Source organism: Theropithecus gelada, chromosome 20 (genome assembly GCF_003255815.1).
Source record: "Theropithecus gelada isolate Dixy chromosome 20, Tgel_1.0, whole genome shotgun sequence".
Taxonomy (NCBI): Eukaryota; Metazoa; Chordata; class Mammalia; order Primates; family Cercopithecidae; genus Theropithecus; species Theropithecus gelada.
The window spans coordinates 56,738,301-56,756,705 of NC_037688.1; the positions used below are offsets into that span (position 1 = coordinate 56,738,301).

The window sequence follows — 18,405 nt, forward strand, 5'->3', positions numbered from 1 at the left end:
CTCCGTCTCCAAAAAAAAAAAAATCAACTTCACAGAAAAATGTCAAGAATAGTACAATGAATTCCCATATCCCCTTCACCTGGATTCAATCTTACCCATTTTGGTATCTCTGAATTCCAGTACACAGAAGGCACCGAAATGTTGAATCATGGAATGAATCTCATAAGGAAAAACAAGCAAAACATTATGTGCTGACTTCCTATAACTTAAAGTGACAGGGAGGAATGACCTCGGAAAAAATCTGAGAGAAAAGAAATTAATTAGATAGAAGGATCGGAACAAGAAGAAAAGAAAACAGAACAGACACAAAGGCTATATGGGATGCACGTTTATTTCACCTGCTGAATGCTTGCTTTGTTTTATTGCATTTGATTGTCATTTTATTTATTTATTTATTTTTGCTGGGTTTAAGTAGTAAGAGAAACAGACAAATCACCAAGAAGCCAGGTAAATACCACACAAGGACAGGAGAGACCAGCTAAACCAATGGTGTACTCTCAGCAAAACCTTCCTAATTCAACCATCACCTGTTTGCAGTCTGGGATTATTTGGACAAGCGAGGCTAAATTTCATCTTGGCATTATTAATTATTTGAGAAAGTTTGCTAAGCAAATGAACAGTATAAACAGGGGAAATGTTGAATATTTGCTCTAGGGGAGCAGTGAAAAGCAAATGAACAGCTTCCAAATCCTTTCTAATTATATCGATGTGCAGAACTTTTGTCTAATTATTATGTTCCTTGAAAATGAAGTACAATCTTTTTTCCTAAACCATTTCATATGTTTAAAGCACCGGGGAATATTCAACTTTAACAGAAAGGCGAACATTTTCATAGGCAGAACACACACACTGCCAATGTACCTTCATGTAAATAAAAAATGTCAAACATTGGATTTTCTGTTAAGCAAAGAGTGTGCTAATTACAAAAGTTATCATTTGCTAGAAAGTTTCATCAGCACACTTCCCTCTTCTGTCAACGGTGTGGAAGAAGCCTTCCTGTTTGCAGATAATGATAGCATCAGCCACTATGTAGGAACTGTTTTTTTTTTTTTTTTTTGAGACAGAGTCTCAGTGGCCCAGGCTGGAGTGCAGTGGTACAATCTCGGCTCACTGCAGCCTCTGCCTCCCAGGTTCAAGCAATTCTCTGCCTCAGTCTCCCGAGTAGCTGGGATTACAGGCACCCACCACCACGCCTGGCTAATTTTTGTATTTTTAGTAGAGACAGGATTTCAACATCTTGGCCAGGCTGGTCTCGAACTCCTGACCTCGTGATCCACCCATCTCAGCCTCCCAAAGTCAGGCCGGGTGTGAGCCACCACACCCGGCCGTAGGAACTTTTTTTTTTTTTTTTTGAGACAGAATTTTGCCCTTGCTGCCCAGGCTGGAGTGCAATGGCGCAATCTCAGCTCACTGCAACCTCTGCCTCCCGGGTTCAAGCGATTCTCCTGCCTCGGCCCCCCAAGTGGCTGGGATTACAGGCATGTGCCACTACACCCGGCTAATTCTGCATTTTTTTAGTAGAGATAGGGCTTCTCCATGTTGGTCAAGCTGGTCTCGAACTTCTGACCTCAGATGATCCACCTGCCTTGGCCTTCCAAAGTGCTGGGATTACAGGTGTGAGCCATCGCCCCCGGCCAGGAACATTTTTTTATATGCCAGACTTGACACATTGTTTCACTGAAGCCACAAAACAAGGTAGGCTTCATTATCATGTCCATTTTGCTGACGGGAAAACCAAGGCTCAGAGAGGTCCAAGTGTACAGCAGAGACTCAAACCCAGGGCTATCTGGCCCCCAAACCTAAGAACATCACGCTGCATCACAGAGACAGATAGGACCTGCCCAAAGTCAAAATCAAAAGGCCAGGGAAAGGGTTGTGAAAAGCTATGGTGATTAAGACACGCAGAATAAACTAAATCATAGTCCAGTTTGGAGGGCATCTGCTAGACACTGAAGCCTTTGTGGGTTTAGGAAGTAAACATCTTTCTAATAAGGCCAGGCTTGGCTTATCTAGTTGGTTAGAATCACAACAAGGTATGCTTCACTTTATCCAATAAATAGGTATGTGCCTATAAAATTATGTGTAAATCAGGGCCAGGTGCGGTGGCTCACCGCTATAATCCCAGCACTTTGGGAGACAGAGGCGGGTAGATCACCTGAGGTCAGGAGTTCGAGACCAGCCTGACCAACATGGTGAAACCCCCATCTCTACTCACAAAAGACAAAAAGTTAGCGGGCCGTGGTGGCGTGTGCCTGTAATCCCAGCTACTCAGAAGGCTGAGGCAAGAGAGTCGCTTGAACCTGGGAGGCAGAGGTTGCAGTGAACAAAGATCATGCCACTGCACTCCAGCTTGGGTGACAGAGCGAGACTTTGTCTCAAAAAAAAAAAAAAAAAAAAAAAAAAGTATAAATAAAGTTTTAAAAATTGGAACAGAAAATGGGATTCTTCGGAGGTCAAATATGACCCTAGGTAAATACTTCGGAGAATGAATTTTTCCTTTTGGGGACCAATTTGAAAATGAACACATTCCTCCACTGGGCTACAATAACGTCCTAAGATTGCAAGTGCAGAGATGCTCATTGGAAGGCACAAAGCAGCTTTCCTGAAAATGGTCTACAGCAATGTTTCTCAAAGTGTGTTCTGCAGATCCTGGGAGGAGGGGTCCACAAAGACAAAAGTATTTTAATCATAATTTGAAGGGTTTTTCACTGTGTTGATTTTTTTTTTTTTTTTTTGAAACAGTCTCACTCTGTTGCCCAGGCTGCAATACAGTGGCATGATCTTGGCTCATTGCAACCTCTGCCTCCTGGGTTCAAGCGATTCTCTTGCCTCAGCCTCCTGAGTAGCTGGGACCACAGGTATGTGCCACCACACCCAGCTAATTTTTGTATTTTTAGTAGAGACAGGGTTTCACCATATTGGCCAGACTAGTCTCAAACTCCCAACCTCAGGTGATCCGCCCACCTTGGCCTCTCAAAATGCTGGGATTATAGGCATGAGCCACCCCGTCTGGCCCTGTGTTGACATTTGTACTTACGACACAAAGCAATGGTGGGTAAAACTGCTTGCAGCCTGAATCAAGGCAGTGTTACCACAATGTACTAGACATCTTCCCTCCTTCCTTCCTCCCTCCCTTTGTCCCTCCCTTCCTTCTTTCCTCCTTCCTTTCTCTCTCCCCTCCCTCCCTTCTTTCCTCCTTCCTTTCTCTCTCCTCTCTCCCCCCACCCCACCCCCTGCTCTCTCTCTCTCAACAAGGTCTTTTTGCCCAGGCTGGAGTGCAGTGGCACAATCATGGCTCACTGTAGCCTCAACCTCCTGGGCTCAAGTGATCCTGAGTGGCTGGGACTATAGGCACGAGCCACCACACCCCGCTAATTTGTTACTTTTTGTAGAGATGGAGTCTCACTATGTTGTCCAGGCTGGTCTTGACCTCCAGGGTTCAAGTGATCCTCCCACCTCGGTCTCCTGAGTAGCTAGAACCACAGGTGCACGCTACCATGACTAATTTTATTTTATTTATTTTTATGTATTTATGAATTTATTTATTTATTTTGTAGAGATGGAGTCTCACTATGTTGACGAAGCTGGTCTTGAATTTCTGGGCTGAAGAGATCCTCTTGCCTTGGCCTCCCAAAGTGTTGGGACTATAGGTGTGAGCCACTGAACCCAACCATCAGGACATTCTTAAATAAAAACAATTGTTTGTTTGTTTTACTGTGAGTACATGGCAGTAAAGAATATAATAGACAAATTATGGTTATTCAGACTTTGGGATTTGGCAGAAATTTTCTCAAATATGAAATAAGTGAGTCTGTCACTTCAAGGAAACAGCTGACAATATTTGTTGCCAATGTTAAAATTCAAGCTGTCAAGTGAAAACAAGTTGAAAACTTGTTTCCATTACCTTGAGTTTGATAGTTTCCTAATTACTTAAACTCCTTTTTAGGTGGTGATATTAACAAATGTGATTTTTTAAAATACTGTATAATGGCACCTGAAAGGTCAACCTTTAGATTTGCATAACTCACTGAACCAACATTTTCTAAACAACAAATGGTTGATGTTATAAAACCATATATGGGTAAAACAGTCAATGAAAGGGCAGGATAGACCACTGGATTTTAATGTAACATAGTATAAAAGTTCACCTATAAGGCTTCAGATGACACACTGTGACTAACCTTTAAGAAACTGCCACTTGTGGCCTGGCACGATGGCTCATGCCTGTAATCCCAGCACTTTGGGAGGCCAAGGCAGGCAGATCACCCACCTTGGGAGTTCAAGACCAGTCTGACCAACACAGAGAAATCCCATCTCTACTAAAAGTACAAAATTAGCTGGGTGTGGAGGCACATGCCTGTAATCCCAGCTACTCGGGAGGCTGAGGCAGGAGAATCCCTTGAACCTGGAAGGTGGAGGTTGTGGTGAGCTGAGATCATGCCATTGCACTCCAGTCTGGGCAACAACAGCGAAACTCTGTCTCAGAAAAAAAAAAAAAAAAACTGCACCTTGTAGGCCGGGCATGGCGGCTCAGGTCTGTAATGCCAGCACCTTGGGAAGTGGAGGCAGGCTGATCACCTGAGGTCAGGAGTTTGAGACCAGCCTGGCCAACATGGGGAAACCCCATCTCTACTAAAAATTAAAAAAAAGTAGCTGGGCGTGGTGGTTCATACCTGTAACCCTAGCTACTCAGGAGGCTGAGGCAGGAGAATCGCTTGAACCCAGCAGGCAGAGGTTGGTGGCAGTGAGCTGAGATCATGCTACTGCACTCCAGCCTGGACGACAGTGAGACTTTTTCTCAAAAAAAAAAAAAAAAAAGAAAGAAAAAAGAAAACAAAAAAAAGAAACGAAACTGCCATTTGCTAACTTTTGTATAGTATCAAAGAAGAGTGTCTACAGTTATCTGAAAAGACAATTAAAACATTTCTCTATGTTCCAATTATATATTTGATAAGGCCAAATTTTCTTCATATACACCAGCCAAAACAGCGTAACAAAACATTTTGAATCCTGAAGCAGAAATGAGAGTACTTTTTTCTATTTCTATTGAATAAACTTGAGAAAATGTAAAATAATGCTACTCTTCCTATTAACTTTTTTGAGGCAAATGTAACTGTTTTCCATTAAAAATATTATTTATGTTCAGAAGTAACAGGTTTATTGTTGGAGTTTTTTTGAGACAGGGTCTAGCCATGTTGCCAGGCTGGTTTTGAACTTCTGAGCTCAAGCAAGCAATCCGCCCACCTCAGCCTCCCAAAGTGCTGGGATCACAGGTGTGAGGCACTGCAAGGGGCCAATTAGAGACAGGGTCTAGCTATGTTGCCCAGGCTGGTCTTGAACTCCTGAGCTCAAGCAATCCATCCTCCTCAGCCTCCCAAAGTGCTGGGATCACAGGTGTGAGGCACTGCACGTAGCCAATTATTATTATGAGCCACTGCACCTGGCCAATTATTATTATTGCTATTATTATTGGGGTTTTTTTGAGACAGATTGCTCTGTTGCCCAGGCTGGAGTGCAGCGGTGCGATCTCGGCTTCAAACGATTCTCCTGCCTCAGCCTTCCAACTAGCTGGGATTATAGACACACATCACCACGACAGCTAATTTTTAGCAGAGACAGGGTTTCACCATGTTGGCCAGGCTGGTCTCAAACTCCTGACCTCAAGTGATCCACCCGCCTCGGCCTCCCAGAGTGCTAGAATTACAGGCATGAGTCCGTGCCTGGACCAATTTTTATTATTTTAAAAGGAACTAATTAATGGACATTTTCTCAGTTTAAATCTCTGATATCATAAATATACATAAATATCATAAATATATACAAACAAAGCTCTTTGAGGTAAGAGTATACAGGGGTCCCAAGGCTTAAAAGGTTTGAGAACTGATGTCCTATAGCAACATTACATTGACCTTTCCAGAGGGCAAAATGGTAATGCACAGTACAAAGGGCAAAGATGTATTTTAAGCATATGCCAGAATGTTCAACTGAAAACATTTTTTCCACACTACATTCAGTGAATATAAAAAGAAGGTAGATTCCCCAGGAACAAATTCCTGAGAAGTGAGGGACAGTACTGTAATTAGAGAAATGATCTGGATTCTAGCCCAGACCCTACCAGTCTCTCCAGACTTTGGTCTTCCCATCTGCAAAGTGAGATATCAGAATAGCCTATTTTCCATTTGCTTTCAATTATCAATACCATGACTCTAACCAGGGATCCCTAAGTAGGGACCCATAAGCTGTCTCTGGCCTTCAGACTGATTGGCCATCCCTGTTTCTGAGAAGTACCCCATGAGGACAATCAGCTGGTGCTTGGTGAGCAGCTTTCCTTTCAGGTGAGAAATTGATTTTCAGTTACGGTCTCAGTCCAGCTCGCTAGACTCTCCTCTGCAGACACCTGCATTTACAACCTCTGGAATAAAAGGCCCCTCAAAACCGGTCCAAATCTCAAACTCTATAATTCAGCTCCAGAGACAGAGTGTCTGGGTTTCTCACCCACTCTGCTACATGCTGGCTGTTTGACTTTGGGCAAGTTCCTTAACACCTCTGAGCCTCAGTTTCATCATCTGTAAAATGGAACAATGCTGACCTCAAAAGGCTGGTATGAAGCTTAGCGAGGTGTTGCCCAAGAGTGCTTACAGAGTTCTTGGTACTGGACAGCACTTTGTTAAAGGGGGCTATTATTATTAACGCCAAGGCACAGAAAGGGATTTTTCCCAAACGCCCTTCACACCCCATACCAATTCCCTTTCCCAGCACCTGACGATTGCACTCCCACAATCAAGCTTACCTTCATATCAACTCCCAAATCCCACAGCCACATCCCAACATTCACAAGACCCTCCTCAGACCTCTACTTCTCCTTCCCCACCCTACATCTCTTCACTGAGCTTCTGGCCAGTACCGGTTTCCTTCACGACCACAGCCGGGCAGAATGGTCACAGCACTGACCACTCCCCCAGCCTCTCCGCGCTCCGGACCACTAAGCCTCCCTATCCCTCATTTCGGAGACCCCCTTGGGTCAGGAAGTGGTGGTCCAGGGGTTTATAGCCTAGGATTCTGCCCAAGGCGCGCTCGGGAGGGATGGGAGAATAACAGCCCGACCTCCCGGAGGGGCCCGCGGACACTCACCGTCCATCCCCAGAGGCGGCGGTTCCGGGTGCTCGAACCGGAAGCGGCCTCTACACTGTTTGCAGTTCCCCTGGTTACTGCAGGGCCCCGGACCAATGACGGTAGAGCTCCAATTACTGAGCCCGCCCCCGGGGAGTGACGTCATGCCGGCGCACTGGAACTCCTCCTCCGAACCCCCGTCTGACCCACCCCGGGCCCCCTGGATCGTTGTGCGCAGGCGCGCTGGACCAAGGGCCTTGGAGGTGCGTTGCGCATGCGCCCCGGGCGCCGCCGACTGAAGTAGCAATGGACGCGTTGGAGTCGTTGTTGGACGAAGTGGCTCTGGAGGGGCTCGATGGCCTGTGTCTGCCAGCGCTGTGGAGCCGTCTGGAGACGCGAGTGCCGCCCTTCCCGCTGCCTCTGGAGCCCTGCACGCAGGAGTTTCTCTGGCGCGCCCTCGCCACGCACCCGGGCATCAGCTTTTATGAGGAGCCTCGGGAGCGACCCGACCTACAGCTCCAGGACCGGTCAGCGGGCGGCCTGGCCTGGCGGGCGGGCGGGCGGGCGTAGGGCCCGGGGGCTGATGGAGCTGGGGGCGGGGCGGGAGAATGGAGTGGGGCCGTGTAAGTACCGTAGGCCTGATGATTGAGTTGGGGCGCGGCGGTTAGGCTAATTTGGGGTCCCTCAGGCCTGGCAGGGCCCTGGAGTCTGATGGAGTTGGCGCGGGGAGGGGGAGAATCTAGTGATGTACCGTTTTGTCCCTGTGTGTGTTTTGGTGTAATGGCGAACAGGATTGGGGATATTCTTCAGGCCTAAAAGAATGTTTCCTTGATATTGGAGGGTAGGATTAGAGTAGGAAGACACTTTAGAGCCAGACTGGAGACTCTGGAGATCAACGGACGCTCATGGAGTATTCATTAAGTGCAGATAGAGAGCCTGGGGCAACTCGAGATCTGCATATCAGCACAATTAGCGATAATGCTAAAAGCTGACATTTATCAGGGACTTTATGGGTGAGGTGCTGTTCTTTTTTTTTTTTTTTTTTTTTTCTTATTTGAGATAGAGTCTCACTCTGTGGCCCGGGCTGGAGTGCAGTGGCGCGATCTCGGCTCACTGCAACCTCCCTCCGCCTCCCAGGTTCAAGCGATTCTTGTGCCTCAGCCTCCTAACTGGGATTACAGCGTGTTCCACCACGCCCGGCTAATTTTTGCATTTTTAGTAGAGATGGAGTTTCACCATGTTGGCCAGGCTGGTCGCGAACTCCTGATCTCAGACTAGCCGCCCGCCTTGGCCACCCAAAGTGCTGTGATTACAGGCCTGAGCCACCGCGCCCGGCCACAGTGCTGTTCTAAGAACCTGTTCTAGAAGCTTAGGAGCTTAAACTCACTTGATCCTCACTTGATTAAACTCCTTTAAACAGGAGATTAAATCCACTTGATAGTCACCTATGAGGTGAGTGCTGTTATCTTCCTCATTTTACAGAGGAAGAAACTGAGTCACAGAGAGGGGTTACATAATCTGTCAAAGGTTCTGGGGGCAATAAGTGACTAAGAATTGATTTGAACCCAGGCTGTTTCCAGCGGCTGTACTCTTAAGCCATATTGTGAGGGTCAGGGGAGGTTCCAAGAGGTAATAATGTCCAAGATGGGCGGGGCTCATGCCTGTAATCCCAGTACTTTGGGAGGCTGAGGTGGGCGGATCACAAGGTCAGGAGTTCAAGACCCGCCTGACCAACATGGTGAAACCCCATCTCTACTAAAAATACAAAAATTAGCCTGGCATGGTGGTGCATGCCTGTAATCCTGGCTACTCAGGAGGCTGGGGCAGAAGAATCACTTGAACCTGGGAGGCAGAGGTTGCAGTGAGCTGAGATTGCGCCATTGTACTCCAGCCTGGGTGACAGAGTGAGACTCCGTCTCCAAAATAAAATAAAATAATGTCCAAGACAAAACAGCCAGTTGGCAAAGAGGACTGTTGGACAGAGAACAACAAATGTGAAGTAAGTGGCTGCAGTGTGGAATTGGAGGTAGGGAATGAGGAATAGCTAGGACTGTGCTAAGATCCTTAACACAACATGTTATGTAATGTTTACAGCAACCTTAGGAGATGGGTAATATTCTCCCCATTTTCCTGAAGAGAAAATCGAGGCCCTGAGGGGTCAAATGGCATGCTAAAGGCCAACTAGCAAGGGAAGAACCCAGACTTTGAGGAAGGTCTGAGTTCAGAATGTACTCTGCCCTTAGCCAAATTGGACTGGAATCAAGTCTTTTAACCTACTTAAAGAGTTTATCAGCTTGTAATCCCAGCACTTTGAGAGACAGAGGTGGGCGGATCACTTGAGGTCAGGAGTTCAAGACCAGTCCGACTAACATGGTGAAACCCTGTGTCTACTAAAAATACAAAAATTAGCCGGGCGTGGTGGTGGGCGCCTGTAATCCCAGCTAGGCTGAGGCTGCAGTGAGCCAAGATTGTGCCACCGCACTCCAGCCTGGGTGACAGAGGGAGAATCCATCTCAAAAAAAAAAAAAGTTTATCAAAAGGATAGTGAGAAGTCACTGAAGAGGGGGTCAGACTAGGACCAAAGAGTGAAGTTGAGAGATTTTTAGTTATCTAGTCATGGTCTGGCTTACCATGGTGGGTATGGGGATGAAAAGCACAGGCAGTCAAGACATAGCAGGCCAGAGAATCAAGAGGCTTTGGAGACTGATTGGATGTGAAGTGTAAGGAAGGTAGGAATCAAGGGTGATGCCCTCTGGTGGCTGCTGTTTGGGCAACTGAGCAAACCCTGATTCTCATCTCTGAGGCTGGGAACATGAAAGAACAGTGTGGGGGTTGAGTCTGGGGGAGGTGGGGACTTTGCTGAAGGGACATGTGACACATTGAGCTTTAGGTTCTTTTGAGTTGTCCAAGTGAGGAGTCTTAATTAGTAAACATCTGGCTTCGTGGGAGTGAAAGCAGGCCAGAGGGAGGGACTGAGGTAGGCATCTGTGAGTCATTCTGTGCAGCTGGTAATTAAAGTGGCTGGCCAAGATCAGCCCTAAGAGAGAGTGTCGTGTAGTTGGAGGTCTTGAGACATAGCCCTGCAGTGCACCTACATTTCAAGGCTGGATGGAGGGTGAGGGACTTTCAAAAGAAGATTGAGGCGGTGTGGCTGGAGAGGCAGAGGACAGTCAGGTCAGAGTGTTGTTCTGGAAGTTTGGGAGGAGACAGGATAATTTAAGAACGAGGGTTGGGCTGGGTGTGGTGCCTCTCTACTAAAAATACAAAAATACAAAAATTAGCTGGGTGTGGTGGCAGGTGCCTGTAATCCCAGCTACTAGGGAGGCTGAGGCACAAGAATCGCTTAAACCCAGGAGGCGGAGGTTGCAGTGAGCCGAGATTGTGCCACTGCACTCCAGCCTGGGCGACGAGATCAAAACTCAGTCTCTAAAAAAAGAGAATAGAGGGTTAAATAGTACAGAGAACACAGAGGGGACAAGGAAGGAAAGGGCTGAAACATGTACATGGGATTTAGCTGCAATTAGACTAGTATAGGATGTGAGTGAGATTTCAAAAGAAAAAACTTGACAAGCAGCCAGGCAAGGTGGCTCACACCTGGAATCCCAGCACTTTGTGAGGCTGAGGTGGGCAGATTACTTGAGCCCGGTAGTTGAAGACCAATCTGGGCAACATAGTGAGGACAAAAAAATTATATATATATGTATGTATGTATTTTTTTTTTTTTTTTTTAAAAAAGAAAACTTGACAAGCTTAGCTAACTGCATGAAAGAAGCACAAATGAAAAACGGCCCCATGGTGTTGTAAGAGGCACCTAGGAGAAAGCGGTGGCAAGAGGGGAAAGAAGGGACTTAATTGGAGCTGAAGAGAGGCAATCATATTTGGAATAGGAGGTGTTTAATAGACAATCGAAGACATTGGATCTGTATTTGGAGAAAAAGGACTGAGGATTCAAAAGTGAGACTTGTTGACATGCAGACAGTAATACAAACCATGAAAATGGATTAGGATATTAGAGAGATAACTAAAGAGAGATGGAAAGATGAGATCTTAAAGGGAGGAAAGCTTTGGCCGCTTGTGGTGGCTCCCACCTGTAATCCCAGCACTTTGGGAAGCTAAGGCGGGCAGATCACCTGAAGTCAGGAGTTCGAGACCAGCCTGACCAACGTGGTGAAACCTCATCTCTACCAAAAATACAGAATTAGCCGGGCATGGTGGCGTACTAGTGTAATCCCAGCTCCTTGGGAGGCTGAGACCGGAGAATCACTTGAACCCGGGAGGTGGAGGTTGCAGTGCGCTGAGATCACGCCATTGGACTCTAGCCTGGGCAACAGGAGCAAAGCTCCATCTCAAAAAAGAGGAGGAAAGCCTTAAATAATTTCATCCAATTTGGTGGTTTGGAGACTGAGCACTAGATTTGGAAGGAAACAAAAGCCCATAACTTGGCCAATAAGGAGGTTTAGGTCCCAGCACCCAGCTTCTGGAATAGTCTGGGGAGTCCTGGAAAGGTCTGCGTTCTGTGGGATAGAAAGGCAGGAACCTGCTTGTCAAGATTATCTGCATTTATAAGGCAGGAAAACTGAGTGATCTCACTTCTCTCTGATCTCTGCTGGAGGTTGTCAAAAGAACACAGCCAAGCACGTATTATTTCTGAAGCTGAATTGTGCTTTGATATTTGTGCTTTTCTCCTTAGGTATGAAGAAATTGATTTGGAAACTGGAATTTTGGAGTCTAGGAGGGACCCGGTGGCCTTGGAGGACGTCTACCCCATTCATATGATCTTAGAGAATAAGGATGGCATCCAGGGCTCATGCCGCTACTTTAAGGAGAGGAAAAACATTACCAATGACATCAGAACCAAGTCCTTGCAGCCTCGCTGTACGATGGTAGAAGCCTTTGACAGGTAACTATTTTGCACCATCAGAAATTCCTGGGAATCTGGCTGGGGTGCCGTGGCTCACACCTGTAATTCCAGCACTTTAAGAGGCCGAGGCAGGTGGATCACTTGAGGCTAAGAGTTCAAGACCAGCCTGGCCAACATGGCAAAACGCTGTTTCTATTAAAAATACAAAAATTAGCTGGGTGTGGTAGCACATGCCTATAATCCCAACTACTGTAGTGGCTGAGGCATGAGAATCGCTTGAACCCAGGAGGCGGAGGCAGGCTGCAGTGAGCCGAGGTCATGCCACTGCACTTCAGCCTAGGCAACAGAGTCAGACCCTGTCTACAAAAAAAAAAAAAAGGAAAAAAAGAAATTTCTAGGAATCTGAGTGCTTTGAATGTGTAGTCAGAGCACTTGGATCTGGCCTACAACCTTGGAGTCTGTCAGAGTTCACTAGCCCTGCCCTAAGCCAGTTCTTGGCCTTCACTTGCCTTCTTCACTGGGGTCAGGGGTCCTGCCTTTCTCTTTCCTTTGTGCTCACAGTCCTCGAACACTTGAATGGTGCCCTTTCTCTCTTCCTAGCTGGGCCCTGTGCTGCCCAGCCGTTCTCTTGTGCATCCTCAGTCAGTATCCCAATTCCCCAGAGTGTCTAATCCAGATGATCATTTTTCAAGCACCTAACCCCATTGCTGCCTTCCTTCTTACTTCACAAGGCAATGTGAACTCTGCTAACTTCCACGTTCTTCCTTGACTTGCAGACTTTTCCACATTTCTTCCCTGTCTACTCTCATCTTGGAGGAGGTGAGAAATGGTGGCCCTGTCTAAGGCTGTGATCTGGATGCTTCCCTTCCTCCTTCTCTCCCTAGCCCAGCTCCCGCTACCCCTCTCTTTCCCACCTCTCAGTTAGCTCATCTTTCTCCTTGATTTTCTTTTTTCTATTTCTTTTCTTTTTTTTTTTTTTTGAGACAGAATCTCACTCTGTTGCCCAGGCTGGAGTGCAGTGGTGTGATCACAGCTCATTGCAGCGTTGCCCTCCTGGGATCAGGTGATCTTCCCACCTCCCCACTGAGTAGTTAGGACCACAGGCGCATACCACCACAACCAGCTAAGTTTTATTTTTTGTAGAGATGGGGTCTTGCCGTGTTGCTCAGGCTGATCTCAAACTTCTGGGCTCAAGCAATCCTCCCACCCCAGCCTCCTAAATTGCTGGGATTACAAGTGTGAGCCACTGCCCCATCTGTCCTTGATTTCTACTGAAGTTTTCCCTTCAGCACATGAACAGTTTACCCATCTCACAAAATAACCTTCTCTTGACCTCAACGCCCTTGTAACTGGTTGTCTCTTTGACTCTGCAGCCATGCTTCTTTGATGAATCAGCCCCATTCACTGTTTCTCCCTCTTCACCTCCCTTTCACTCCTTTGCCCACTGCAGTCCTGATTCCTGACTATCACTTCACGATTTTATCCTCTAAGATCCCAGTTAATAAGCCATGAACACTGTTAGGCCCCTAATGTCCTTGACCCTGCTACACTATTAAGGACTCAAAGCATTTGTGCCAGTGTCTTCCTGCCTTAATTTGTTTTTCTACTTTCCTTGCCATTCCTCACCAGCTTATTTGTGGATTCACCTACTTCCACCACTTAACTGTTGGCTGGTGGGCTGAGCAGTAATCCAAGCACTTTGGGAGGCCAAGGCAGGAGAATTTTTTGAGGCTAGGAGTTAAAGACTAGCCTGGGCAATATAGCAAGACCCCATTGCTACAAAAAATTAAAAAACAAAAAACTAGCTGGGCATGGTGGCACACTCTGTAGTCCCAGCTACTTGGGAGACTGAGATGGGGGGATTGCTTGAGCCCAGGAGTTTGAGGCTTCAGTGAGTTATGATTGCACTACCACACTCCAGCCTGGACAATGGAGCGTGACCCTATCTTTATTTATTTCTTTCTTTTTGAGACAGGGTCTTACTCTGTCACCTAGGCTAGAGTGCAATGGCACGATCTCGGCTTACTGCAACCTCCACCTCTCAGGTTCAAGTGATTCTCCTGCCCCAGTCTCTCGAGTAGCTGGGATTACAGGTGCATGCTACCACGCCCGGCTTATTTTTGTGTATTTAGTGGAGACATGGTTTCACCATCTTGGCTAGGCTGGTCTGGAACACCTGACCTCAGGTGATCTACCCGCCTTGGCCTCCCAAAGTGCTGGGATTACAGGCGTGAGCCACCACGCCTGGCTGACCCTATCTCTTTAAAAACAACAACAACAACAAAAAACCACATTGACTGCTTCTAAAGGTTCTCTGTCTAGTCCCAGACCTCTCCCAAGCAGCATATGTGTTATTCCAATAACCTGCTGTGCATACTCAGTGTGATCATCACTCTCCTTCACCCCAAACCTGTCTTATCTTCCCGTCTTAGTGTGTTGTGTGTTGCTAGAAGATGAGGCTGGATAATTTACTTTTTTTTTTTTTTTTTTTTTTTTTTGAGACGGAGTCTCGCTCTGTCACCCAGGCTGGAGTGCAGTGGCCGGATCTCAGCTCACTGCAAGCTCCGCCTCCCGGGTTCACGCCATTCTCCTGCCTCAGCCTCCCGAGTAGCTGGGACTACAGGCGCCGCCACCTCGCCCGGCTAGTTTTTTGTATTTTTTAGTAGAGACGGGGTTTCACCGTGTTAGCCAGGATGGTCTCGATCTCCTGACCTCGTGATCCGCCCGTCTCGGCCTCCCAAAGTGCTGGGATTACAGGCTTGAGCCACCGCGCCCGGCCGAGGCTGGATAATTTACAAAGAAAAGAGGCTTGTTTAGCTCACAATGCTGCAGGCTGGGATGCTCAAGGGCATGGCACTGGCTTCTGGCAAGACTTTCGTGCTGCCTCATAACATGGTAGGAAGGTCCAAGGGACAGTGAACATGTGCAGAGGGGCAAAACCCAGAGGGCATCCTTGCTTTACATCAACCCACTCTCACTGGAGCTAATCCATTCCCAAGAGAAGAACTCATTCTCTTCTCCAGGTGGCATTAATCTGTTTATGAGTGATCCACCCCAATGATCCAAACACCTTCTACTAGGCCTCACCTCCCAGTGCTGCTGTGCTGGTGATTAAACTTTTTTTTTTTTCCTTCTTGAGATGGAGTTTTGCTCTTGTCGCCCAGGCTGGAGTCCAATGGCGTGATCTCGGCTCACTGCAACTTCCGCCTCCCAGGTTAAAGCGATTCTCCTGCCTCAGCCTCCTAAGTAGCTGGGTTTATAGGCACCTGCCACCATGCCCAGCTAATTTTTGTATTTTTAGTGGAGACGGGGTTTCTTTTTTTTTTTTTTTTTTTTTTTTTTTTTTTTTTTTTGAGACGGAGTCTCGCTCTGTCACCCAGGCTGGAGTGCAGTGGCCAGATCTCAGCTCACTGCAAGCTCCTCCTCTCGGGTTCACGCCATTCTCCTGCCTCAGCCTCCCGAGTCGCTGGGACTACAGGCAACCGCCACTTCGCCCGGCTAGTTTTTTGTATTTTTTAGTAGAGACGGGGTTTCACCGTGTTAGCCAGGATGGTCTCGATCTCCTGACCTCGTGATCCGCCCGTCTCGGCCTCCCAAAGTGCTGGGATTACAGGCTTGAGCCACCGCGCCCGGCCTAGGAGACGGGGTTTCACCGTGTTGGCCAGACTGGTCTTGAACTCCTGGCCTGAGGTGATCCGCCCACCTTGGCCTCCCAAAGTGCTGGGATTACAGGTGTGAGCCACAGCGCCCGACTTCTTGGTAGTTATACTTCAACATGAGTTTTGATATGGACAAGCCTCATCCAAACCATAGCACTGCCTTTTCTCATTCTTTATTCTGGTCAGATGTACTCCCATGCATGCGGCTGTACAAGCCATAAACGTGGGACTCTCCTAGGCCCCAGTGTAATGGGATGTACCCTGACCACGCTAGGCAGAGGTTTCAAACTGACCAAATATGCCCACAGATGAGCTTTGTGTGCCCAGCATGGTATTCTGTTCGGTTTTTAATTTCATTTCATTGCTAATATTTAAAAACCTGGATTTCTAGCTTTTCTTGAAAAATCACAAGGTCTAGCTGCACTGAGACCAATTTTTTACAGGGGGTTATAGGCCAGAGTTCCCCTCAGCTGGCCGTGTACCGCCTGGTTCCATACACCATGATGTTGTGTTCGTGTTGTGTTCGTGTGTGTTCCCTGCCCTCCTGATCAGGTCCCAACAGGCTCTATGTGATTGTGCCCCTGCCCACACAATTCTCCAACCTCAGTTTCTTCACTCTGCACTGCACTTCAGCCTCAACATGCTGGACTCTTTCTGTCTCAAGGCAATCCTTGTGCTGTTCCTTCTGCCCAGAATATTCTGCCCACAAATCTTCACATCGCCACATCATTCAGGCTTCAACCTGACTCCTCTGGAAGTGTCCCCCATTGCCCAGACAGCATCATAGTACTCTTTATGGCACCAAAAATGGTTTTTAAGTGTTTGTTTATGTCACTATTTCCTCACTAGACTATACATTGCTCGAAGGCAGGGACTCCATCCTTCTTGTTCACTGCTCTGTCTCTTAGTTCTATAATATGCCGGCACAAAGCCGGCTTCTAGAAATACACGTTTGAAGTTGTAACCCCTGACCCATGTTATAGAATCTGAACTCCCCAGCACGGCATCAGAGGGCCATTGGGGATGTAGACGCTGCTGGCCTCTCGAGCTTTCCTTCTGCTTTTTGCTGGGTATCACACTCCAGACTTTGTAGCCATGCTGCACCTCTTACCTCCTGGAGCAGGTGTGCTGCTTCGTGCCTCTATAACCATGCAGCTTCTGTGTCCTTCCTCTTCTCTCTCTCATCCACCCAGCTCACTGCTAATACAAGAGTCACCTCCTTGCCTGGTGCGCTGGCTCATACCTGTAATCCCAGCACTTTAGGAGGCTGAAGGGGGTGGATCACTTGAGGCCAGGAGTTCGAGACCAGCCTGGCCAACATGGCAAAACCCCATATAGGCAAGTGCCTATAATCCCAGCTACTAAGGAGGCTGAGGCAGGAGAATCACTTGAGCTCTGGAGGCAGAGGTTGCGGCGAGCCGAGATAGCGCCACTGCACTCCAGCCTGGGCGACAGAGGAAACTGTGTCTCAAAAAAAAAAAAAGTCATCTCCTTGAGAGGTTTTCCCTAATCCCTGTGCACACACTCTTGTTTATACACGCATATTTGAATTAGGGCTCCTCATCTATGCCATCGACAACTAGAGCCTCTTTCTGTCAGAGAAGTTATGGCCTAATACTAGAATTGTTCATTTTACGTTTTTTTCTTCTTCAGTAGCCTGTGAGCTCCTTGAAGGTAGAAACTATTTTTATTTGTCTTGGTATACTGGTGTACTTTGCATAGTACTTCATTGGCCTTTGATAACCTGTAAGATGACCATAGTCAGCAAATTAAAGCTAGCAGGAGTCATCGAATCAGCTAATTGGCAATAATTAACAGAAACACAGGGATCATGACAGTGAAGGATAGTAAACTAGTCAGAGTAATGATGTTTTAAAAGCAGCAAACCAGTGCCCCTGTTTTTAAACTTTTTTCCCCCAACTGACCTCTTACAATTTAACTTAATGAGCCTATTTTGAGAACAAAAGAGCATAGGTCCTAAGTTCGTGAAATTCAGATACATAAAGTGAACTCTCTGTCATGTATATTCACAACCTAACATTCTTTTTGAAGATGGACTATATGGGCTTCTGTGACTTAGGCAAAATACTGATTTCAGGTCTCAAACAATGTGAAGAAAGATGCAGTTAAGTTAAAACAGCCTCTTTTTTCCTTTGTACCTACTTAGTTGTAGAAGTAAAGTCATCTGGTGTGGGGAAGAAGGAAGGAAAACTGTCAGACTGAGTTACTGAGTGGGGGGTGCTGCAGAAGGACCTCGTGACCAGGCATCTGTAAATCCTGGGGCTGAAAAGAGTGGATGTTGGCTCCCAATAAATGGGATTGGTAGCCTGTGAGCTTTTCTACGTGGACCCTTGGTGACTCCTTCATCTGGGAAAGGGGGATCCTCTACCTTAGGCCATTTCCTGCTGATATAGCAGAATACCACAAACTGGTTAATTTATAAAGAACAGTAGTCTGTTTGGTTCATGGTTCAAGGGGCTGTAAAGTCCAAGAGCATGGCACCAGCATCTGGCAAGGACGTCCCACTCCTGAGATAACTAACCCACTCCCACGATAAATGCATTAATGTATTCATGAGGGCAGAGCAGAACTCTCATGGCCTAATCACCTCTTAAAGGTTCTTCCTCTTACTACTGTTACAATGGAAATTAAGTTTCTAACACATGAACTTTCGGAGGACACATTCAAACTTGAGTCTTCTCCAGTTGAGTAACTTGATGCCAAGGAGCGAATGAGGGATGGTTTCCCCAGCAGCACATCCTTGTGGGATCTCCC

The 18,405-nt window shown here is 47.0% G+C and overlaps 1 protein-coding gene across 2 annotated transcripts in view; it reads left to right on the forward strand.

The window, feature by feature from the left end:
• Positions 1–7,382: 7,382 nt before the first annotated feature.
• GTF3C1 (general transcription factor IIIC subunit 1) overlaps positions 7,383–18,405 on the forward strand; it is an 88,381-nt gene continuing 77,358 nt past the window's right edge. Inside the window, exons 1-2 of one of the 2 annotated variants that reach the window (XM_025370397.1) lie at positions 7,383–7,637; positions 11,801–12,010. In XM_025370397.1, the coding sequence (XP_025226182.1) occupies positions 7,417–7,637; positions 11,801–12,010 (431 nt within the window). In that variant the 5' untranslated portion in view covers positions 7,383–7,416. The remainder of the gene's footprint in view (positions 7,638–11,800; positions 12,011–18,405) is intronic. The other variant, XM_025370399.1, reaches the window with a different exon arrangement.